The 25,727-nt window shown below is 37.6% G+C and overlaps 1 protein-coding gene across 1 annotated transcript in view; it reads left to right on the forward strand.

The window, feature by feature from the left end:
- Nucleotides 1-25,727, forward strand: part of CLNK (cytokine dependent hematopoietic cell linker) — a gene marked incomplete at its 5' end in the record, with an annotated part of 70,964 nt that overhangs the window by 27,430 nt on the left and 17,807 nt on the right. The window contains 4 exons of the mRNA XM_082759587.1: nucleotides 13,208-13,354; nucleotides 15,038-15,117; nucleotides 18,264-18,280; nucleotides 18,988-19,116. Of these exons, the coding sequence (XP_082615713.1) occupies nucleotides 13,208-13,354; nucleotides 15,038-15,117; nucleotides 18,264-18,280; nucleotides 18,988-19,116 (373 nt within the window). The remainder of the gene's footprint in view (nucleotides 1-13,207; nucleotides 13,355-15,037; nucleotides 15,118-18,263; nucleotides 18,281-18,987; nucleotides 19,117-25,727) is intronic.

A 25,727-nucleotide genomic window follows, 5' to 3' on the forward strand; every position in this document is an offset into this window, starting at 1 on the left:
TGACCTTTACAAATTAAAACAAACCAAAAAAAAAAAAAAAAAAAAAAGAGAGAGCTAATTTCCAGGACAGGGTCTGGGACTGATTTCAAAAAAGTGGTTGGGCCTCTGCGTCAGACCTGCAGGATGCTTATGTGTCTGCATTCAAAACCATCAACAAAACACGAGATGCAAAGGTTTTCACTCACTACCTCCCACGGGTAGGCCAATGCCTAAACAGTCTCTAAGCTGTGGCTATCTCCCCAAAGAACTTCCCTCAAATTTTAGTGCTGAGTACAGTGTCATATGTTGTGGGACATTCCTTTGGTCAGCTGGGGCCAGCTATCCTGCTCTGTCCCCTCCCAACACCTGGGGAACAGAGAGGGAAGAAAATTGAGCCTTGACACTGAGCAGTCACTGCTCAGCTACAGCCAAAACTGTGGAGCATTATCAACATTGTTTGAGCCACAAAGCCAAAATACAGCCCCATATGGGCTGCTGTGAAGATGATTAACTTCATCCCAGCCAGACCCAGTATGGCACACTGCAAATTATCTCAAGTACATAGAAAGGTAACTGTGCTGGCCCAAAACTACCTCAAAAGGACTTAGAAGATCAATGTGTGTCACAGGCAATTTGGAGTACAGAGGCTCCATGTTAGCCTGTTAAAGGTTCTAAATAACCCTGCTCAGATGTTCTTCCCACGTGTACCTCCTACCCACCACTGGCATCAGTCCCAAAATTACTGTTTCCTCCTCTAAGTGGGATGGTAGCAGTAGGAAAGTTCTCCTGCTGTCCTTCTGCACATAATTATGGGATTCAGGAAAAGGAAGATTTGGACTCACATCCTCCTGAGCTCCAACAGGAGGCCAGGCAGGGTGTATTCAGGCACCCAAAATGTCAATGCATCCCCGTATTGAGGCAACTTTGAAATTCTCTTCAGTAGTGAGCCAGATTCAATCAAGCCAGATTCACGATCTCTCTTATTTCCTGTCACTTCCAAATGTGAACTAACTCTCTTCTATGCACCCCCTGAGAGGTTTTTTTGAGTGTTCTCTGCTGTTAGATTTAAACATTACTTCTGGCCTACTGACTTCAGTTGTGCTTAATCAGGGCCACAACAGCAGTGGCCAAGCCTCCTCCTAAGCCAAACCCTACTGCTAGGTAACAATGTCTGTAGAGAAAGATGTTACCAGAAAATGAAGTGAACAGTATGATGCACTTTCAAACCACCTCATAACAGAATGGCCTTGCGATTGCAACATCCCCAAAATCTAATCACGCTGCCATGTGCAGTGCACACAGCACATTTAGACACAAGTCAGGAAACAAACTGTGTTTTGAATGACACCGTCCCTTATTAATTGCCCTGGTAAACATTTTTATTCAGAAAATTACCTCAAGGCATGGATTCAGATAATCAGAGTGAAAAATACTAGGATCCTTCTTTTGTGTTAAGTAGACAATAAAATGTAATACTTATCTCTTTGTATAGTACTAATGATACAAAGATTGCTTTCTCTTTCCTGACAAGTACCTAAGCTTTCACACCAGGGACTGACCCCCTTCAGATGCTTACAGTATCACAGGGTTGCATACTCCATGATTTCCTCCTTTCCTTCTAACCAAACTTTTTTTTTTTTTTTTTTTGCCTTCAGCTTACTGTTTTGTTCCCTATTTGTTGGTGGCATCTACATCTTTTCTTGTTTTCTGCATTCTTTGACTTTACAATTGTGAATCATCTAGCACAGCGAAGATCCATTCTTTGAGACAAGCTCTCACAAATTTCTGCCAAAACAAATAAATATGCAAATAACTGCAAAAGTAAGTAACTACGGAAACAAATAACCACAACAATGTTTAGCCAATAGGGAATTGCTTCTGAATACTTTGGGACGAATGATGGCATTTACAATCTCTCGTGAAGAAAAATTTGACACAGGAGTATGGGAGGGTGTTTGGAATGTAGTAATTGATGGAACAAAGCATCAGGCAATATTGAACTGCTTCATGTAAAGTACTGCAGGCAGAGGAGAACCGATGTGATAGCTATTTTTGTTCTTATTTCATTGTTGAAATAGAAGAAAAGAGAGAGAATAAAGGTAAAAAGAAAAGGATTTGTCTCTCTTTTACCGTCAATATTTCAGCTATTGATTTAGTCATTCTTTACTCCTGGCAAGTAAAATTTACCCTAGTAATTATCCCCTTAAATGCTGGGAAGTAAGTAAACTTCCAGATGGAGTAACATAGCTACAAATTTTGTGACTCTGGGAAATTCTGAGATTTTGAAACAGGAACTTTTATACATCCAATTCGTCATGAATTAATCATAACTTATTGCAGGGAATTCATCAAGAGGAATTCAGCTGACATTAATGTAAATGTTATTTTTATTGCTTTAGGTGCTCCATTACAGTTTGTCTGCAGTAAAATATTAGTCAGGAAGTCTACCCTAGATTTTCTTCTTGGTATGTCTTCTGGCCATACACAATGTAACCTGGATCTTGAGCTAAATAGGTTTTGCTGATCTCTCTGTGCCACTAAAGTGCCCTGTCAAAGACATGCAATTTAGGTTTCTGTATCTGGGCAATCTCAAATGAGTAATAGATGAAAAATATTCTAAAACATAGCCAGATAAATGAAATTCTACGTATCCCTTAAGTTAGAAGTGAAAGGGTCTTAAAGGCATAGAAAAAAAAAAAAAAAAAAAAAGCCTTTTGCAGAAGGAGGGAGCAATGTCACTGTAGTATTGACCAGAGAATGAAGAAAATTCCGTGAAAGAAAAAATGCATTGGCACTGTAATTAGACACAGGGATTTAAGAAATGGCATATCTGTATTTCAAAGCAAAAAATGGCGAAGTGGGCTTTTTGTAATCTTTTTAGGCAAGGGAGGAATTTTGTTAACATAGGTCACCCAAAAAGTGCAGAATGTCTCCGCAATCTGAACCCATACGCTTCTGACAAATCGTGTCCCATTAACAGTATTAGTTACCTTTAACATGTCTGTGGTTCTGAAGGACTTATGTAGGTAACCAGCAAAAGAGGTATTCAACCTCAGTGCTGCATCTCACATGCAGAAAAAAAGAAAAAAAAAAAAAGGAAAAAAAAAAACATACAAAGGGGACTAAAATAGTTTCCTGCTGCAGGCAAAGGAGAACTTGCAGAAGATCACTTTTCAGGTGCATGTTGGGAAATTCACCATGCAGAAGGGTTGGTGACAAATGCTACAAATTCAAGCACACAAAAATTGCATTCACTGTATTTATAACATTTATATGCAGTAGGCATTTGCATTTGTAATACATACTTCAGTAAGTGGAATTGGGAAAAGTTTTGCAGAGAATGAAATTGTTCTCTTAAAGGAAAAACAAACAGTTGATATACATGAATATTAAAGAGAATAGAGCTGACAGACATCAGTTACTGTTTGCATTTTTGATGTTCTAGAGAGATAACTCAGCAGTAAAAATTTAACCATTTATACTTCTAGTAGCTGGAGAATACAACAAGATTTTTAAAACTCTTGACTGGCAAACTGAGAAATAGGCAAAGTCCAAAATTCTCTACAGTTATAGCCACTGTTCAAAAATATCTCTCATGCCAAACAAAATCAAGTCTTCTCCTTTTGGATTTGTGATCATTAGTATTTGCATGTTGACAGAAAAATTATTTATCAATGTGCCCATTCAAATATTAATTAAAGGATTATTTTTTTAATGAATTTTGGAGCATATTTATAATGAAAAAAATCAAACTTGATTTGGTATTACTAACTATAGGATCTATTATGAACTTAGAGTAAACTGGGCAGGACTGAGCCCCAGTGAAATCGTTCAAGAGAACATGACCAACTTGACTATTTGTAGGCATTATTTAGCAAGATAATCCTAACTCTTTTGCTGCAAACACTGAAGTCTCTTGTAGTTAAATGGTAAAAGTTGAAATCTTCTGTGTTTCAAATTACTTTATTTTACATGAGTAAAATTATGTGATCTGTTTCTACATAGGGCTCAAGAGCAACCAGAAGTGGAGGACTAAGAGAACAGGTCCCTGTTACTTTGATACATACATGGCTTGTGTTTAGCAAGTGTTTTAGTATCAGAAGAGATCTTAGATAGGTGACCTGGGTTTTAATTCCTATTCAGCTGTACAAAACTTTAATAAGTACTGTACAGTAAAGAAACCAAAGCACTGGATGCAGGATTATAGTGTTTGGGGTATTTTGTTGTTTATTTTTTTTTACAAATCAGAAAGAAAGAAAGAAAGACCAGCAAATATATTCCACCAGAGGGTGGAAATGTTTGAGGGAGAAAAAGGAATCATTTACATAAATGTGTTTCCCAGCCTTGAAAATTTGAAAACTCACATTTCTTTCCCATTTACTGCTACTTGCTAACAATAGTCTTTGTTCAATGTGTCAGAGCTAACAGGAAGACCAGAGTACAGTGCCTGACAGATTCAAACAGCATAAAGAAAACTATACCAAAAAACAGGTAAGTGAATAAATTACCTTTTAAGGCATCCATAAGTAACTTTAATAAAAGCTTTAGTTTTCATACACCCCTGTTTTAAGCAGCAGACAGCAAAGACCAGATTAATCTAGTGTGGTTTACATACTGCTAGCTGAACAGGAAACCACTGAGCTTCACTCTGTTTGAAAGCTGCTGCTAACCTAAATTATGTTGTAATTCCAAGAGTGGGTCCTCAGAAAGTAGGTAAAATAAGTGTGTATTACTGTACTCCTGATGTGATCCCTGTCTGCATATTCACTGTAAAATAATAATTCTTCTTGTTGTTTCTGAATACTAAGTACTGCTACTGTGAAGATCTATACATGTTTATGTTGCTGGACAGACTGATCCAAAGTCCAGTAGGTAAAGAGGGTGATTGTGAGAAAACTATCGTCCACAACACCAGGATTAGGTCAAGACCTGTCAATGCATTTCTTCTGTACTCAATATGTCTCATATATTCCCTGTGTCTGAGTAATAGCAGGATGGAGGAATGCCATGTCAGAGTTGGGGGAAATCATGATACCTGTGGGGGTTGGCAGAAGGGGAAGGGTGCCACATGCAGTGGTACAGCTGCACGCTAAAAGAAAGATTTAGGTCCTATCTCTCCAAGCAAATTCATCCCTGAAATGATAAACTGAAGATGCTGTCAATAAGGCAGATACAATATTTATGCCTAAAATTAATATTAGCAATATCAGTAGTGTTCTCTATAGCTGCACCCAATTTGGGGCTGTAAATAATTAAAAAAAAAAAAAAAAAGTACAGTTTGACCAAAAATGTTGAATTTCCATGTCTATGGAATTGTTTTTCAAATGTAAATTATTATCCTTGCAACTTTCATTTATTCTATTAAACTAGATTGTATGATTGTATGTAAAGTTTAATAGAGCAATGGTAATTTCTAATATTTAAATCGATTTTTTTTTCTTTTTTTATGTTCTTAGGTCTTGTCCAAACATACTTGCAGAAATGAATCTGGAAATACATCCAAAAGGTAAAATTCATTCAGTACTGGAAAAAAAAAAAAAAAAAAAAAAAAAAAAAAAAGAATTGTAAGAAAAAAAGGAAAAGAAAGCTAACTTCTTGGATACCCACTAATGAAAAAAAAAAAAAGTGTTTATTTCCAGGCTGCTCCAAAAAAATGTTGGCTTCATGATGCTATATACTGAAAAAAAAACTTACATAAGTTATCTTCTTGCTGGAAACTGAAAATATTACATTGGCTGCTGACTTCTAGAAAGCAGTTGAGGGAATTTAAAAAGACTCACCTGTTTTAAAACAATCACTTTTGTTGTTGTTCCAAAACAATGGGATAATGACATACGAGCTCTAAATCTGATTCCATGACAGTTATGGTCAATGTTAAGCATGTGTTTAATTCCCCGTGACTTCATAAGTAAAGCACTGCTTCTTCTCAAGTCAGTGGAAAATGATACCATATTTCACACCTTTAGCTGAGCTTACAGATATTCAATGCAAAGCATACAAAATTATCTAACTAAATAGGTGCATAATCAGATAAATCTATTTAGTATACCATATATTTATTGTGTTATGTGAAGTTTTCTTAAATGTATATCAGTACAATACAGAAGATTTTGATTTAAGTCTGGGAAAAAAAGTAAAAGTGGTTCTGGAAAAATAAAACCCAACAGTCTAACATCTTACTGCAGGTCTTTTATTCCCTGTGGATAACTGACATATCACAAAAGCTTAACATAACTGGCATTTATTCACATACCTTTTTCACAGTCTCTGAGGAGAAGCCTGCCTAGCCTTTTCCTTGGTCTTGGAATTGAATCTGTGCAATTTATGAAGGTTCTGCTTGTCTTGCCTAGCTCCCCTAGAGGCTAAGGGAAAATGCCAAGCATTTTACACAGTACTTTTGGACCAGACAGAAAAAAGTGATACTGAAAATTCCTGTGCAGGTTCTTCCTTGCAGTACTCCATCTTTTTTTTTTTCTTTTTCTTTCTTTTTTTTTTTTTTCATTCTATTGAAGAGGTTAGGAGACACCCTGTAAGTATAACAAAGTTTATTGAAACATAACCCACAACACTTTATTGTTTTCTGTCACTTGCTGAAACACCGCAAAAATGACTGAAAAAAACCACAGCACATTCTCAGACCCACAAAAGTCTGTGGGAATAGATCTATCTTCTGCTTTCTCATTTAAATATGGACTAGATTTCTGAGATCAGATTTGCATGCACAAATTGTTAACCAGTCACTCTTTTGGTCAGACTTTTTTTAGGTCACAATGAAAAGCAAACAAGATGGTCACAAAACGCACACAATTTTATTCTGCTACAAAGTAAACAAATTTAATTTCTTCACTTTTGTCCTTTGACATCAGGCATTCTCTGTCAGCTGGCAGAAACACACCCACATGTATGCCATAGAAATCCAACATCTTACTATTGTTACAACTTGTATACAGTATACACCATCTATTATTTTCACAGAGGATGCAGTGAAGCAACAAGAAATTTTAAGACTGATTATGAAATGTTCAGTCTCTATAGCTTGAGGAAACTCCCCACCAGTTGCAAGTTGTTAACTTCGCTGAAAAAACAATGATGTGAGAATGTCCACCTGATTGAAAACTACCTGACACAAAGACGGAGAGAGACTAAGAGAGCTGGCGTTGTTCAGCCTGGAGAATAGAAGACTCCAGGGAAATGTTATTGTTAGTTGCCTTATGTTACAGTTAGTTGCCTTTCAGTAATTAAATGGGCATACAGGAAAGATGGAGAGAGACTATTTAGCAGGACCTGCAGTGACAGGACAAGGGGCAAGAGTTTTAAACTGAAAGAGGGTAGATTTAGATTGGATATAAGGAATAAATTCTTTGCTATGAGGATGTTGAGGCACTGGAACAAGTTGCCCAGGGAAGCTATGGATGTCCCATCCATGGAGGTGCTAAAGGCCAGGCTGGATGGGGCTTTGAGCAACTTGGTCTGGTGGGAGGTGTCCATTGCTGTGGCAGGCTGTTGGAACTGGGTGATCTTTAAGGTCCCTTCCAACCCAAAACATTCTACAACTGTTTGATTCTGTCTTCTTTTATACCTGTACAATAGGGAATGGAAGCCAGGGAATTGGAAGTTCCAGGGCAATATTTATAGTAAACAGAAGAAATTGTCTCTCTGTGAGTGGTGAGTCTCTTTGACAGCCTTCCACCACCCAGATGGCAATCAGCACTTTTCATTCTGCAAACCCAATATGTCTAGCATAGTTGACAAAATGAAATATTCATCCTCACTTCCAAAATGCCATCTTTAAAATAACAGGAGGAGCAGTTTCTCTCTGGTTTGCACTCCTCAGCTAGTGCAGAGCAAATATTTGGGAACTTACCTTATGTAAAGGGAATGCCCACAGAATACCACAACTCTATCTCTCCCTTCACTGGCATTGTGCAGGGATGCAGTTCCTCCAAACTGTGGTGATCCTTGGGTAACAGAATATGTTATAAACTAACCTGGACATAAATTTGTAAATCAACGTTAGATATCAATAAATCAACCCAAAGGTTCGCATCAGCCCATTTTTGGCATTAAGCCATGAAATGTGTAGGTAATAACTTTGATGTTTACCACTATTTTTCATTCATGTTGTTCATGTTATTCTGTGGGAGATAAAATGACCATTTTTATTAACAGATGTGCAGAAGTGACAATTTAAAGAGACTGTTTTTTCATTGTTATATTGTCACCATCTAATTATCCTCTCATCTCCATCGGTTTTCCTCAGTGTCATTGATTTAACTGGGTTTACTTCTAATTCACACCAGCGTAACAAAACAGATGAAACAGAAAATCAGATAACTATTTTGCATGAATAATTCTCCTCCTTGTCAATGACCCTCCAAGTAGAGATAAGAGCACTATGTACATTTTACAAATGAACATTGAATGCCATCTGCTGGGGCATACAACACTCTGCAATATCAGGCTTATGTGCTCTTCAGACCTATAATAATAATAATAATAATAATAATAATAATAATAATAATAATAATAATAATAATAATAATAATGATACAAAACTGGTAAAGACTGGCTTCTCTTAAAACACATCTGGAAGGGAGGGCTGTGGGATGCAGCCCGTCCTTCATATACTTGCACAGAGTACCCAGCGGGTCTAGTTTTAACTCTCTCCTTGGCATAGAAGAATTTCAGTCCACAATTCTCCCTTCCTTCTAAGCATTAGATCATGTTGTAATTATGTTAGTCTTGATAGAACCTTCATTCTCTGCTTTTGAAACCAGGCCATTTTTGAAACCAGCACAGGTGAAAGATGTGGCTAAGGGGTCATTTCAACAGCTCAGAACAAGGGCACTTACTGGGCAAGGACATACTATGGCCGTTTTGCATTTACTAGTCACGAGATTAAATGTGTAAACCAGGTTAAGGGTGAAACTAAGGACTCTCTTCTCAAGTGAACACACTGTCTCTTGTTCACCAGCCCCTTAGCCCTGTAACATGGTTTCTTGGCTAAACCATTAAACAGCATCTACGGGCAAACAGTCACCAGCTGGAACAGTTTACAGGCTGGTAGATGGAGTGCTCTTATCTTGGGAATCATGGCTTTGAAGCTTCTCAAGCTGAAACCAGAGTCACATCTCCAGGGCAAGTGCTGCAAGTGCTGTGCTATTATTACAGAAAAGACATCAGCACAACTCCTTTTCTCATTCAGTCTTGAAGGCAGGAGGCCACATTTGCTTGTACCACTAAAGGAACAAGATATGTTTCTATCCAGAAGAGGGATTTCCAGTCCTGGGTCCCAAAGCTCAACACTTAGAGTTCTGCCCTAGGCAAGCAAAACTCAGAAGAGAGGTAGGATATGGAGCACATCCTTCTCTGAGTGTTTTCTGTGGGTGCACTTATACAAGCTAGTGGTTGTGGATCCTATTGCTACATAGCTACTTCCTTGTGCATTGTATAGGTCAAAAAACTCTTGGGTGGATTTGCTTCTGCTCCTTTGTATCAGTCACTGATCTGTAAAATACTGTGCCACTGACAAATTTTTATTACTCTATGTAATCTACTAGTTATTATATCATCTTCTACAGAATTACATCTGCTGACATTTTTTCTCCATTTCATACAGAATATGAGAGAAGGAGCGTTCTCACTAATGCACGTTGTTCTGTAAGTATCATGCTGATCTTCCTAGCATTTTATATTCCTTTCACCTCTACACGTGTGCTAATATTGTCCTGGTTACCAGCACTGGTAACAGAACATGTAGTCCTCACTGTTAATGTAAAATAAAGCATGAGAAATTTTTAATTACATAGGATAACTTTAACTTTGTTTTAATGGGAGCTAGATAAGTGAAGTCCATATATGGTATGCATCTAAAATGCATCTTTTTTTTTGCGCACGCTTCGTTGGGTTAGAAACTGGCTGGATAGCCGGGCCCAAAGAGTCGTGGTGAATGGAGTCAAGTCCAGTTGGAGGTCAGTCACTAGAGGCGTCCCCCAGGGCTCGGTGCTGGGGCCGGTCCTCTTTAATATCTTCATCGATGATCTGGATGAGGGCATCGAGTGCACCCTCAGTAAGTTTGCAGATGACACCAAGTGAGGTGCATGTGTCGATCTGCTTGAGGGTAGGAAAGCTCTGCAGGAGGATCTGGATAGGCTGCACCGATGGGCTGAGGTCAACTGCATGAAGTTCAACAAGGCCAAGTGCCGGGTCCTGCACCTGGGGCGCAATAACCCCAAGCAGAGCTACAGGCTGGGAGAGGAATAGTTGGAGAGCTGCCAGGCAGAGAAGGACCTGGGAGTGATGGTGGATAGTCGGCTGAATATGAGCCAGCAGTGTGCTCAGGTGGCCAAGAAGGCCAACGGCATCCTGGCTTGTATCAGGAACAGTGTGGCCAGCAGGGCTAGGGAGGTGATCGTCCCCCTGTACTCAGCTCTGGTGAGGCCGCACCTCGAGTACTGTGTTCAGTTTTGGGCCCCTCGCTACAAGAAGGACATTGAGGTGCTTGAGCGGGTGCAGAGAAGGGCGACGAAGCTGGTGAGGGGCCTGGAGAACAAGTCCTACGAGGAGCGGCTGAGGGAGCTGGGCTTGTTCAGCCTGGAGAAGAGGAGGCTCAGGGGCGACCTTATCGCTCTTTTTAGGTACCTCAAGGGAGGCTGCAGCGAGGTGGGGGTTGGTCTGTTCTCCCACGTGCCTGGTGACAGGACGAGGGGGAATGGGCTTAAGTTGAGCCAGGGGAGTTTTAGGTTAGATGTTAGGAAGAACTTCTTTACTGAAAGGGTTGTGAGGCATTGGAACAGGCTGCCCAGGGAAGTGGTGGAGTCACCATCCCTGGAAGTCTTCAAAAGATGTTTAGATGTAGAGCTTAGGGATATGGTTTAGTGGGGACTGTTAGTGTTAGGTCAGAGGTTGGACTCGATGGTCTTGAGGTCTCTTCCAACCTAGAAATTCTGTGATTCTGTGATTCTGTGATTTATTATAAGATCATGCAAAATTAACAGGAGTCAAGCTGAGCAAGTATGTAAATCATAAACCTTGAGCTGTAATACAAAACCAATGCAAATAAAATCTGGAAAGATAACAGTGTACATTTTAATATCTTCCAATTTGTATCTGAAAGATGATTTTGAGTTTCAGCTGTTAAGTGATGCATAAAAGACTGCAAATACCCTACAAGTTACAGAAAGATTAAAAGAAAGCAGAGGTCCATTGCATAATGAAGAAGTTAAACAAATAAAGGATGACAGAAGAAGGCTGCTGTAATCGATACTGTGGCTGCTTCAGGTTTCGTAGAAAGCTTAATTACATTCACACACTATATGGATTTAATAAAAACTAGAAGGCAGTAATGGTGAAAAGCAGAACTGGGAAAGAGCTGCTGGGAGAATATTTATTTATGCTAAAGCACTTAAGGAAGTATTCAAAGTAATTTTGGAGATATTAATTTATTATCTTTGGGAACTCTTCAAGGAGTCATAGGTTCCTAAAGCAGCGGAGAACAAAAGTAACATCAATTTTTTACAAGTAAGGAAGCAGATTGAGGGCTCATTGGATACCTGGAGAGACTATTACACAAAGTCAGTTTGAAAGCATCTTTTGGAAATATTAAATATGTTTAGTTAAAAAGAAAAAGCTGTTAGTGTGAACATGAAGAACCACTCACTGAACCAAAATAATTTCCTTTTTGGCAGAAATATGAGCATGCTGGGGAGAAAGAAAACAGTAGATGTGATATATCTTGATTTTTGTTAGTATTCTTATGTTTGTATTCTTATGACCTGCTTATGAGACTGTCTCATAAGCAAACTATGGAAACGTGTCCTAGGTTAATATGTTTAAAGTGTTTGCACAATTGATTGAAAAATATCCACCCTCAGTCTAGTTCACAGTGGACCTGCTGCTAAATTGGAAAGAGTTATCCAGAAGAATACCCTGCAAATGCAGGTATCCTGCAGGGGCATGTCTAGGGTGTGGTGATATTCTTTTGTGCAATATGTACAGTTATAAAAAGGCATACCTCACCCTGAAATGTACTGTCAAAAGCACTATATTCTAGGATGTCCACTTGGTGTTTTCATAAAGCTGTGTACAACCTGGAGAGAGTTTCTAGGAAAGTAGCACTGGGGATATGAGGTTCAAGATCCTTTTGGGGATATAAGGTTCAAAATCCTTTGAGTTGTCTGAGCTCAGAAAAGCTTTAAATAATTGTTCTTGTTTAGTCTAGGAATGAAAAGATAGACTAAAAGGAAATATAATTACAGACATTAAATGTAATGAAGGTTGAAATACAGTGGATAGTAATCAGTTTTTTTGTGTGTGTGTATATGTCCTTGGAGTGTGAAACAAATTGGTTTAATTTGTAGCACTCAAGAGAAAAAGCATTAACTGAAAGGATAGTTAACTAGTGGAAGAAGACACCTCAGGAAGCTATCAATTCCCTATTACAAGCAAATTCAAGAACACATTAAAACAAACATCAGAGAAGATCCAAGTATGCTGTGAGTGCGTGGATATACCTATACTGTCTCCAGCAGCAAAACATTATTAACTGAGCTGCTGAGTGCCCTCAGCTGAGTTGATACGGCAATAATCTCAGCTATGTGCTGCCTGTGCATTTCTCCTCCAGAAGGAAGCCAGAAGTGATGTCCCAGCATGTAAACAGTGAGTAAGACGTGTGGGGCAGGACTCCAGAAAGAAATCTTGAGCAAACTGATCCAAGCATATAGACACATCCAGAGACATCTTGAGTCAATTGGACTGCTAATTTGCTAGCATGAAATCCCCCAAACAGTATATGCTTTTATTTTAAAGCATGAAAATTGTGATGAGCTAGTTGATATATTCTTGCAAGTAACATATGTAAACAGTCAGTACAATACAAATACCGCATGGATAATATTATAATGAAAGGCATAGTTTCAAATGTCTGCAATGATCATAAAATTAAACACTCTCAATGCATTTTCAAGAATGCTGACAGGCCAGATTCGAATTGAGATTTAAGCTGCCTCCCAACAGGATATTTTATGAATCAAAATAAAAAATGTTGAGCCTTAAAACTCTTGCTCAATTACTTTTCAACCCTTCAATTTCCATCAGAAAATGTTCTGTGTACCAAAATATCTTGTTCTGGCCATTACCTATTTCCAAATCTGAAATTAATCTTGAACTTAAACTTATTTGCATTACCTATGCATCTCTACCTCTTTTATCCAGGACAAAAATTTCACAGGGGAGGATCAGGCTGACTTCAAATCATGCTCTGAGCTATACGGGAAGGAAGAAGATGATTATGAGACAATAAATTCTTCCACTCTGGAACCCATCCATGCTTTGAGAGTCCTTCCTCCCAAACCTCTACAGGAATCTGAATATGCAGGTATATTTTTTCTGTTTGCTGAAAGTAGGCCAAACCTATACATAAATAGTAACAGTACACATTTGTTTTTATTTCATTCTTGGTGTTTGTTTTATTGCTATAATTTAATTGAAAAATAAAGAACTAGTGAACAGGATCAAGAGAGGAGCTTTGTCTGCACCTTAACATTCAACAGTTACCCCATTTTTCCATTAGATTATATTAAATCAATACTTACATTCCATTTTTTTTTTTGGTTTTGTTTGTTTATTTGCTTGTTCCATTTTGGTATTGACTTCATGGAAGAAATTCTATAATCCCACCTGAAATCTGTAAAAACTGATTAGTCAAATCCACAACCTTTACAGAAAAGCCCACTGCTATTTAAGCCTACAAACCTTTAACATGGAAAGCATATTTAAAAAAAAAAAAAAAAAAAAGGTTCCTCCAGATAATAATTTGATAATTTGCAGATGAATTAATGCAGCACTCTTTTTAAAGATATTTTCTGCTGCTTTTAATATCAGAAATTAACAATTACTTTGAACGCATTTCTCAGGCATTCTTAACTTTACAAGATGGCTGCATTAGTCAAGTTTTGGATTACTAAAGCAATCTGAAGTCAAATTTGATGCCCAAAACATGGCTAGAAGCCGTGGATTATGGAGATTCTAAACTATTTTCAAAACTAAAAAATACATAAATGGAGGAAATGCTAGATGAGGAAGAATGGAAAACAGATGCCGAAAATAATCTGAATTTTATATGTATATAAAAGGTTGCACCAGTTCATATCAAAGTCTGTGAAGATTTTTCCATTAGTTCTTGTATGAGTGAGTTTGATGTCTAAACAAATAAATGACTTTTTATGTGAGTAAATTTAGCAGATCACAATCAGTCTGAACATCCAAAAAGTCATTTGGACATTTTGTTTGGATAAGAGTTATCTCAGTTAGAAAAGATTTTAATTCAACAGCCGGTACCATCTGTGGTTTATGTAACTGTCCTGAAATATCAAAACAAAACTTTTAATTTTTATGGTTTTGGAGAAAACACATTAAACAAAATTTTACCTTTTACCTTTTACCTTTTACCTGCATGTTTTGCCCACTAACTATGATGTAGCAGTGACAGAACAGTGATGAAGGTATGAAAATGTATTCAGAAAGGCAAAAATCCATGCTACCATCCCATTTTGCCATCTTTCCTAGAAAAATAAAAATGCCCTTGAGGTACAAAGTTAATGACTTGAAAACATGCCAGTTAACAATCTGTGCATTTCCTTTAGAGGGCAACAGGTGCAGTATTTATTAGAAGCTAAAGTAAAAATTAAGACGTTCTCTGGAGACCAACCCCCTCCACCCCTCGCTAAAGCCAAACAACTCATTCAAAAAGGCTGTTGGCATCTCCAAGAACAAATGTTCCAGTGAAAAAGGGAATCACTGATATGTTCACAGCCTACATCAAACATCTGCCTTAACTGTGCATCAGCTTACAAAAACTTATTTTTTTTATTTTTTTTTTTTACCACAGTGAGGTATGCCTCAATACCATTACTAAAATACTGTGGAAGTTCAGAAAAGACAAAATGAAAACGCTATAAAAATGGCATCACCTGACCTCGTAAACAAGTTCTAAACCTGTTCATATTGAGACACAGCATTACTGAATTACTAAGGCTTACTTTTTCTTCCTCTTATACAGACAAACGTTATCTGATGCCTTCAGGTATCACCTCTGAGATGAGCAGCCAGCACCCGTCTCAGTCACCTCAATATTTGGCTGTAAGTAAAGACCTTAAACTCTGTTCACAAATGTTACTTCCTTTTTTTCTGTAACATCATTTAAAGCTACAGGCAGTCCAGTCAAAATCTTAGCCAAGTAACATTTGATTTTTTCCAAAGTCACAAAGGTTCCTGTTTCACTTTGCAACAATGCACTCTCAACTAATTATTGTTTGTTGATGCCTAAAGTCAAAACTGAATCTACAAAGTATTTGGGGCATCCCGGTGAAGAATAGACTTTTTTTTACTAGCTACGGTTTCAAAGAACAATGCCTAAGATCACATCTTTACTTTGTTTTATTAACAGAAACGGACGTCTGCTCTAGAGGGGAGGAGCATGGTGGCTATTAGAGGTATAATTAAAAAATCTGTTTCTGCAATCAGAAGTAGAATATAGTGATTCCATATTTAGCTTTGTTACATAGGTACGCACTGAAGATGGTAGAAAAGACAGTTTTCAGAACAGCAGCTGCTTTCCAAATTAAACCTGCTGCAAAATTTGGAATGCTGTTTTGACAACCAAACATTTCAGTACTTATTTACCAAATAATATATATTTTATCCAATGAGCACCTTGTTTCTCAGTGGAAATATATTTATAAAAGCTATCTGACAATGTTCTCCTATTCAGAAAATGCCAAATCTATAGTATTACCTGGTATATATTTGTTTCTCCACTGCGTTTGTTCTATTTCTTGTGACAAATTTGTAGACAGACTGCAATCTTATTCTTCAAGAATTTAATAGGCCTCTGACTGAAATCCTTTAATTTACAATTTTACTCAATAATGTTTCTTTTAAAAAGTATATTTATAAATACTTTTCTATATACATTTCAATATGTTTGATATACTTTAGATATAGCAAAATATCATGAAATCAAGTACTGAAGAATTAAATATATTTCATCTTGAAAGGGAATTATGATTTTTCTCTTATCATTTCAAATCTTTGAACCATATTTGCTAAATATGGACAGAAAAAATGCAGTTACCAAAATATGATCACTTTCTATGTTTGATGTAAAGGCTGATTTTCAGAGAGTAAGTATTACATTTGACCAGTCAAAAAAATAATACAAAAAATTCCATAAAAAAAAGAATCTTTTTAAATTTTTCCTTTTGTTTCATACTTTAATTCAAATCATTGAGCCAAGTAATTCCTGCAGATGATGAGAAAGTAAGCAGTATAAGTTCACAAAGTGAAAGGTTAGACTGAATCTTGTGAGATTATATATCTCACATTATATTATATATATATCTTCTATAATAATATATAATATATAATATATAATAATAATAATAAAATTATATAATATATATTATATTTATATTATATGTGAAATACTGATATGGCTTGTACGAAAACTGAACTGAGAGAAATACTAAGCAAGACAGCTTCAAAATCTAAAGAAATAAGTAGGAAAGGTCCAACTGACAGTTGGACAGTTCGATAAAGCCTCAAATTCCACAATAATTTACGAGTTGGCTATATGTGTTTGCCTGCCTTCCTGAGATGTGTGCTATTGGGAAATATGAAACAAGAACAATGCATGAAGGTAAATTAAACTGCAATTTGAAGGTGTAATTTAAATATATTTTTGAGCACTTCCTGAGCTAATAGTACTTGCAGAGTAATCTAATAGTTTTAGATGACAACTACACTATTGAATTTGTCATTTATTCTAATACACAGTGCTATTAGTAGCTTTGCCACAAGATGGCATAAACAACACAAAATAATTTTTTTCAACAGCTATTTTCTAGAATGGTTAAACATTTAAGGTGTCAGTATTTTAGTTCAGAGCAACTTTCTGTGGCTTACTTGAAGGGGAACTTAGGTTGTTTTGCATCACTTTTCACTTTACTTATGATGTCAGTATATAGAACTTCTGAAAATATCTTCAAAACTAAACTCTAATGCAAATAGAGTAAAATAATTTTTACTAGTAAGATGTTCTATGTGCATTTAAATAATCAGTCAAATTGTGGTAAATTTGGAAACAACAGCAATGACAAAAAAAAATATATTTTTCTTTCATTTTTAACATAACAGATCAAAAAAAAGTCCTACATAACTTGATAAGCACACATATAAAGTCTCTGAACAGTGCTTAAATTTTTCTAATTACATGAAAAAAATCTCACTTTCAAATATTTCATTTTGAAATCCAGAGATAAAAGCAAACTTCACTGTTTATCAAGCATCATGAAGAGTTTTTAGTTTGCTTTATTTTATATTTTGAGTTGAGAAGCTGAGATAATCAAAAATACTTTTTGTTGTTGTTTGATTGGTTGTTTGGTTGGTTTGCTTAGCTTTGCTTTGTTGGTTTTTTTTGTTTGTTTGTTTGTTTTTTCCCTGCTCTAGCTTCAGGTAATTTCTAGTTACGTCTGTTATGAAACAAACGTTTGTGAGTGATATTGAAAAGATTTACCTGTCTACTATACCAGAAGACTCTCAATATTTCCAGGATTGCCACAATTATAAAAGAAGAAGTAGTCTACTCTTTAATTGGAGAGAAGCACAAATGGTTGAGAAGGAGTTTTAAATTGCATCTGAATCTATCTCCAAATCCATCCTTAAAAAATGGCTAAATAAAGTACAGATTGAACAAAACCCGCATGTGATGAGACAACAAAGAGTTCTGGAGGTAGAACAGGATGGCAGGTGGATGGGGGTGGACTGCCAATAATAACAATATTGGAATAAGCCTATTATTTTATTTGTGGGTTATATGGACAGCAGTCTATTAACAAATATTATTAATTTTCTTTAGGAGAAAGAGGGAAAATATATGGACCTCAGGTAAGCAGAATCATCAGCTAGATTTTTTACAGGGCATTTTGCCATTGAAAGTTTTTTAAAAGCACACTCCAATTTTGCTCGCACTAACTGAAGGATGAGAGAACTTGTGTCTGTAGTCCTACATTATCTCACTTATTTGTATTCATGGTTTGTATAGGCATCTTTTACCTCTCAGTGACTTTAAAGTGGCATATTAAAGTATGATTTTATGTGTTGTGGAGTACATAAAACTTTGACTGCTGACACAGACATGCCTGCTTAATGTAAGATAGTAATACTTATTTTAGTAAAACAAGGAAGAAATGCTTAAATGTATTTTTGTTTTCTCTCTTTCCTAACAGCCTTTCCCTCTTCCACGGTAAGATCACTTAAGAGATGGCTTTTGTACATTTCTCAAATGGGTGCTCAGGGCACTGAGTGCTGACGAGTGCTCACATCCAGCTGTAGCAGTTGTAATCACTCCCACAGAGACAGGCCAAGCTCTATTCCATGAATATGTATGACTACATTTTTCTATGATACGCCCACAAAAAAAAAAAAAATCTTTTTTGTTTTTTTTTTTTTCCAATCTCATACAATAATAATTGCTATAGTTAACAGATACCTTCAAGAGGTAAACCAGAAATTCCAAGCTTATTCTTCACCATCTATATTGAATGCAATAAGAGCTGTAAATTGGTTTAAAATGTGATAAGAATTACAGATATTCAAATTATTTCTTAAGTAAACTGCAGCATATTCTGCAACTGGGCTCTGTGCACAGCTGTACCCACCCAGAGATGTCAGCACTGAAGAGCTGTATTTGGCACATACTAGTGAAGTGTATGAAAGTACTGTTAAGTGGCATGGAACATAGTAGAGTAATGTCTTGCAAATGTAGAATATTATCCAAAATTACTTTTGCTATTGAATCCTGGACCTGAGCTAAACTCAGCACAAATACATTGAAAAAATCTTGGAAAATTCCTGTATTTTCCTTTTTTGAGCTTGCAGTTACAACAGACATAATTCTTATGCCTCCTTTATACCCTACAAGTTCTTCCAATTCTCCTTTGACTTCTTCAGGCCACTGAAGACACTGCCAAAGCAATATCAACCACTTCCTCCAGAGCCAAAGATAAGCAGCCAGGTCTCCCACACCAGGAAAACGCTCAGCCAAGCACATACCTTTCCAATATCAGCAAAGCTCACAAGGTACTGCTATGTTTCTTCATGCTGATTGCCTGAAAATTGAAACACTCTCCCTGACAAAATCACCAGACTTTACCTCCGTTGCACCTCTGCTTTTACTTAAGGAAAATAAATGTTGATTCTTTAGACAGCTGTGAATAATCAAGAGAAGTGGTATTTAGAGTAATCTGATACTAACATTTTTTTAAAGAAAAAAAAAAAATACCAAAATACCAGTAAAGTAAAGGGGCAGAAAAGTAGAAGTTGAAAAGGAGTAGAAAAGTAGACTAAAAGTCATGAACACTTAGTATAAGGTTTGTCCTACTTTTTTTTTTTTTCCTGACATTTAGAGGTTTTGCAACCACTTCCAAGCAAAAATAATAGCACTTGCTTAGCACAGTTGGTGAACCAAGTAATAGCGAACCATGTGATGGGAATATACACTGACTGTGCCAGAGAAATACAAAAATATCTCCATAACCCAAGGATACTACATTCAGCAAAAGAAATCTGCAGCCAGAAGTCTTGCTCCAGCCCGAGACCAGTCCTTTATACCAGATCCCTGTAGCCCATCCACCGTCATACAACACACAGCAGAGCATGGATCTGCAGCACAAACCACTTGTGTCCAGCTCTATGGCAGACCATATGCATGTCAAGTTATGAGACTGTCTGCTTTTTTCATGCAACAAGCATGCTTAGCCACATGAGCATGAATGTATGCTGCTCACTGCCATGGAAACAGATGCACTCCTGCTGTGTGACCAAAACACACGTGTGTAAATGGGGAAGGTGGTGGGCAGGTGCTGGGAACAGGAGTGGTACGTACGTATCCTGGGGCCACAGGGTATAATGCTCAAATGCCTCTCTGCAAACCTATTGCAGCCAGATGTTTGGGCCCAAAGAAGATATGTCAGTTTTGTCCATCCTTCAACAAATAGTTTCAATTTCAGTTCGTCAAGTTGGAATTTTGCTTCATTTTGCAAAAGTCACCTCAGACCAAATCCTATAGTATAAATACCACAGAGAAAGAAAAAAAAAGCAGCTTACAAACCCATTAAGTAATCTTCTACTCCAAGTATAGGAGTCAAAAGAGAAGCTCCCCAAGGAGCTGACTCTAAGTATGTTTTATTTTTTCCTGAATGGTGCTTAAATTCTTTTTCATGGATTAAGTTACAGAAACTTTCAGTTAAGACATTTTATTAATATGAAGTACCTTCATATTCAGATGTGTGACCTGACCTACGGCTGAGAAGTTCCAAATCCCGTGACTGATCCCTTCCCTTCATAGGACAGCATATAAAACTGAAAGTTGTGAGAACTATTTCAAGCTGTGTTTGCCAACAGTCATCAGTATGCAAAGTGCTAGAATTCAAAAGGTCTTATTACAAAGCCAAAGTCTGTAATATAAATACATGTAATTTCTTATTGTAGAAGTAAGGGGTGGCAGCAAAAAATCATAACCACAATGCTCTGTATTGCAGTTATAAATACTAAAATCTTTCTAATAATCTTTTTTTTTTTTTTTTTAACTGTCATAGTTTTTTGTTTGTTTGTTTGTTTTTTCAATCACAGGAGTAAGGGAAGTGGCCAATACTAAGACCATACATGATCTGGGAAGGAATTTCACAAATTTCCCACACAAGCATTTCACACAAAATATTTGTCATCCATCACCAATCCAATCACAGCTCTGCAGGGAGAAAACATATGCATGGACTGCAGTATGGAGTAGTGCAGCACTACACCATTATCTGCCAGATTGTAAGCAAAGCTGTCAAACTGCAGGCATGATTTAGGAGTGCACATCCTATTTTCCAACAAGATTTGGAAGACCTATAAAATTACACATCATTAATTATACACTCTATAAACATCTGCAGAAAATATGGGCATGTGCAAGATGCTGGAATGTATCTGAGAAGCTTTGGCAAGATTTAAATATGTGATAAATGTGTGGCCGTACAAGTGGCATGTCCACTTGTAGAGGAGTCCTCCCTGAAAACACATCTTTATTACCTCTTTACTATGCACCCAGCATCCTACGTATGGGCTTTTCCTTGTCAAATAATGACCTCAGAGTCCAAGCCAATGAATTGCACCTGCTAACACAAAAGCATCTTTCCAAACCCAAAACAGCATGATGCCATTTCCCCTTGTCTTATCACTTGGTGCTTGGGGGAAGAGCCTGATCCCTACCTCACTATAGCCTCCTTTAAGTCAACTGTACAGTGTGATAAGGTCAGCCCTGAACCTCCTCTCCTCTAGGCTAAACAAACCCAGTTCCCTCAGTCGCTACTGTAAGACCTGTTTTCTAGATGTTTCACCAGCTTCAATGCCCATCTTTGGACATGCTCCAGCATGTTGATATCCCTTTTGTTTTATATTCATAAATAACTTATAAAATTTAGACCTCTATCTCTTTTGCTATGAAATGCAAGCTGCTGAAAAGTTTGTTCATCCAACAAAATATGCCAGATTTGATACATTGTCCCTTTTGAGGGGGAGAATACTGCCTGATGCTATTTCTCATTAGGGGAAGATGTTCCTGTTGACCAGGCATATCAGGAGAAGGCAGAAAAATACCTAAATACCAGCTTGAATCAGGACCAGTAAAAGCATTCTATACTTCTCTTTATCTGTTTGCATCTTAAGTTCCTGGTTTGCATTTCCTTTTGTGTACACTTTGCATTCTGCCACCATGAATGTTTCATTTTTGAAACTCTTCAGTCTTCAAGAAAATCTGTTTATAGCTGACTTTAAAGTTTCTAATAAGATTTTTAGCATGAAAGTAAGAGCTGAGAAGAAAGCTCATAATCTTTCATATCACTTCTCCCTTCCCTTAGAATCAATCCTTACAAAGACTTTTTTCATTTACCATAATGAATTCTGCGGATACTGTTCTTCTTTTATGGAAGTCCATAACCTTTTCCTGCAAATAATTTATGTCAAAAAATAACCAGCCTCTGAATTTTTATTGCAGTAATAAAATGCCAAGGGCTGTTAATTTTCAGTGATGATGTAACCAAAGTATTTAAGTACTCAAAGTCATTTTTTATTTTATGATAATGATTTTTTTTCATATAATTCTTTCTTTTCCAGGCATATATCTCTTAGGGAACTCAATGAAGTAAGTAATCATCTTTGTATACATTATTACCACCAAAAGCATACACATTTCATGTCTGCATATCTTCGGAAGTACCATTATTTCAGTCACGACTTAGCCTGTTAGGTAGAAACACTATAATAACCATATTAGCTTTGGGTCATAAATATATCTATTTTTAATGTGTGTAGTACTTTCAAAATGGCTACTCTGTGAATGACAGCTAAGATCCTGAAGTTGTTTTCAGAAATAAAAACCCAAACAGTGCATAGCAACCTCCCCAGGTATCCAAATAAAAGAACATATCCTAAGTGCCAAATGCTGCAGATGTCTGAAAGATGTGCAGAAGGGAGGCACTCGTGCTCTGAAGGCCAGTGATGCTGAGCTCCTGTGTGCAACAGAGGCCATAAAGGCTCTCGCTCCTCACTCTCACCTCCAAGCTGAGCTCCCCTCCCAGTGCAGCCTGCAGACCCGCACCAGCTGCCTGTGGCCAGAGGGCAGAAACTGAGAGATGATGCCATGAACTCACCTGTAGGCATAAATACAACATAAAGCATTATCTTTTCTCAGAGACTGGTAAAGGCAAGTGATTTTTTTTTTTTCATATCCCAGTTTCTGTAAAAAAAAAGTTTTTAGAAAGTTCCTTCACCACCTAATCTATCTATCAATGAAGTAAAGCAGAAAAAATGAGCTTAGCAAAAAAATAAAAAAGGGGGGGGGATACTTACGACAAACAGAAATTTCTTAGTGGTTTCCTGTAAGATGTATTAAGAGATACAGTCCTTAGAATAATGTAGAATGTTAAAGGCTGTGAAATTCAGAGATGATGGGTTATAATCTACATTATTTTGTGTTTTTTACTGTGTTCTATTTGTTACAGTAATAGATTTTTTAAATGTTTTTATCTCATTACAAGGGAACAAAGGAAAGAAAGTAATTTCTACACTAAGTTAAGTCCAGCCATTTCCTATCACAGAAGCTGTATCACAAACCCATAAACTAATCTAGCTCTAACTTCAAAATCCTTTGATTTTTTCTGATCCAAAGCTCTGAATGGGAGGCTATCCCAGAACCTCACCCTCATGATTGCTTTGAAAGATTTTTCAAAACATTCTTTGATTGCAATATTGTAATTAACAATTAAAGCCCCCCAAAAATGCACTACTGCCAAGAAAGATAGTATTTTAACACAAAAATCTTTGTCTTCTCCTAGATGATGACTCATTACCAAATATAAAAATAACCCCAAGTACAACAAATATCTTACATCTGTAACTAATATTTCTGGCACTGTACAGCTGCACGAAAGCTGCAGTTCCTAGTAAGTTCATAGTTTAGCTACATCTTAAGGAGAAATACTGTATATTTCATAACATGGATCACTTCCCATCTGTATAGATCCTAAGACATAGATAGCTTCAATGTGACTCAGAGGAGACAGGATATGCTCTCGTTAAGTTTTTGTACATCAAACTGCAGGTCAAAATGGTTGAGAGCAGAGCTGCCACTTGACAGGACCCAGATGAGCTGTAGGAAAGGGTCAGGAGGAGCTCACTCACCAGAGCACATCTGGAATGCTTCACAAGGAGCTGCTGGCAGGCAGGAGCAGGATGGACATAGGGCCACCAACACTATCAGGGTGTGCAGCCCTTGCCCTGTGAAATGAGGCTGACAGGCCTGGATTCCCTGAGGAAACCCCAGGGGAACCTCTTAGCAGCCTTCCAAAACCCAAAAGAAGGTTATCATGAAGAAGGCAGAGGCTGGCACTTTACCGAGTACACAGCTGAAGTACAAGAGGCAATGATCACCAATTGAAACTAGGAAGATTTCAACCAGAAGTAAGGAAAACAAACAAACAAAAAAATTATGAGGGCAATTTCAAGAGTGTTGGAACAGGTTGCCTAGACGGGCTGTGAAATCTATCTTCTGTGGGTCTACCGGACTCAGCTGGACAAAGCTCTGAGCCCTGGCCTCATCAACTAGCTTAGTCTTTGAGCAGGGGCTTGGTCCAATAACCTGCCTAGGTCCTGTCCAATCTGAATAGCACTATGAATTTCTAAGTAATGCAAAAACATTAATGGGGAGGTAAGTTTTAAGGAAGACTTAAAAAAAAACACCATTTAGAAAGAGTAATTTTTTTTCTTCTGTTTAATCTGTTTAATTCTGTTTAAACCAAACTTGGAGGAGTTGTGGACTCAAATGAGGGCGTAAAGGCCTTACAGAGGGATCTGGACAGGTTGGAGAGCTGGGCGATCACCAACCGCATGAAGTTCAATAAGAGCAAGTGCCGGGTCCTGCACCTGGGACGGGGAAACCCTGGCTGCATGTACAGACTGGGCGATGAGACGCTGGAGAGCAGCCTAGAAGAGAGGGATCTGGGTGTCGTGGTAGACAGCAAGTTGAATATGAGCCAGCAGTGTGCCCTGGCAGCCAGGAGGGCCAATCGTATCCTGGGGTGCATCAAGCACGGCATCGCTAGTAGGTCAAGGGAGGTGATTGTCCCGCTCTACTCTGCGCTGGTGCGGCCTCACCTCGAGTACTGTGTGCAGTTCTGGGCACCACAGTATAAAAAGGACATGAAACTGTTGGAGAGTGTCCAGAGGAGGGCTACGAAGATGGTGAAAGGCTTGGAGGGGAAGACGTATGAGGAACGGCTGAGGTCACTGGGCCTGTTCAGCCTGGAGAAGAGGAGGCTGAGGGGAGACCTCATCACAGTCTACAACTTCCTCGTAAGGGGGTGTTGAGAGGCAGGAGACCTTTTCTCCATTAACACTAGTGACAGGACCCGCGGGAACGGGGTTAAGCTGAGGCAGGGGAAATTTAGGCTTGACATCAGGAGGGGGTTCTTCACAGAGAGGGTGGTTGCACACTGGAACAGGCTCCCCAGGGAAGTGGTCACTGCACCGAGCCTGTCTGAATTTAAGAAGAGATTGGACTGTGCACTTAGTCACATGGTCTGAACTTTTGGGTAGACCTGTGCGGTGTCAAGAGTTGGACTTGATGATCCTTAAGGGTCCCTTCCAACTCAGGATATTCTATGATTCTATGATCTTATGTATTATATTCTCATGTGTATCAAATTAATAATCAAAATGATCACTATTCTTGCATGAATCAAAATACTACAGAAATATAGTGAAAGTTTATCCAACTATAGTCTCTAGACACCTATCTATTGTTCACTTCTCTGCAATATATTATGCTGTACTAAGACTCCCCACACAGTGATTTTGAATGAAGTATCTGCCATGACAGTTAAAGTAATTGTACTATTAAAGGGTCTGAAAAGAAATTACTGATTTTCATCTTTGGATAGTGTATCTCCAGTCAATCAAATTAATCTCTTGAATTCACAGAAGATTGGTTAAGGAAAACCATATTGTAAATTAAGATGATGAACAATAGTGATCATGAAAAATGATCATTGTGATACACCCTGTGTTCACTTATACCCCTAAACATTCATTTCTCATTGTTGCCAGTGGACTGAGATGAAAATTCAGCCTGAGGTTTTGACAAAGTGATC

The sequence above is a fragment of the Aythya marila genome (genome assembly GCF_965140915.1).
Source record: "Aythya marila genome assembly, chromosome: 4".
Taxonomy (NCBI): Eukaryota; Metazoa; Chordata; class Aves; order Anseriformes; family Anatidae; genus Aythya; species Aythya marila.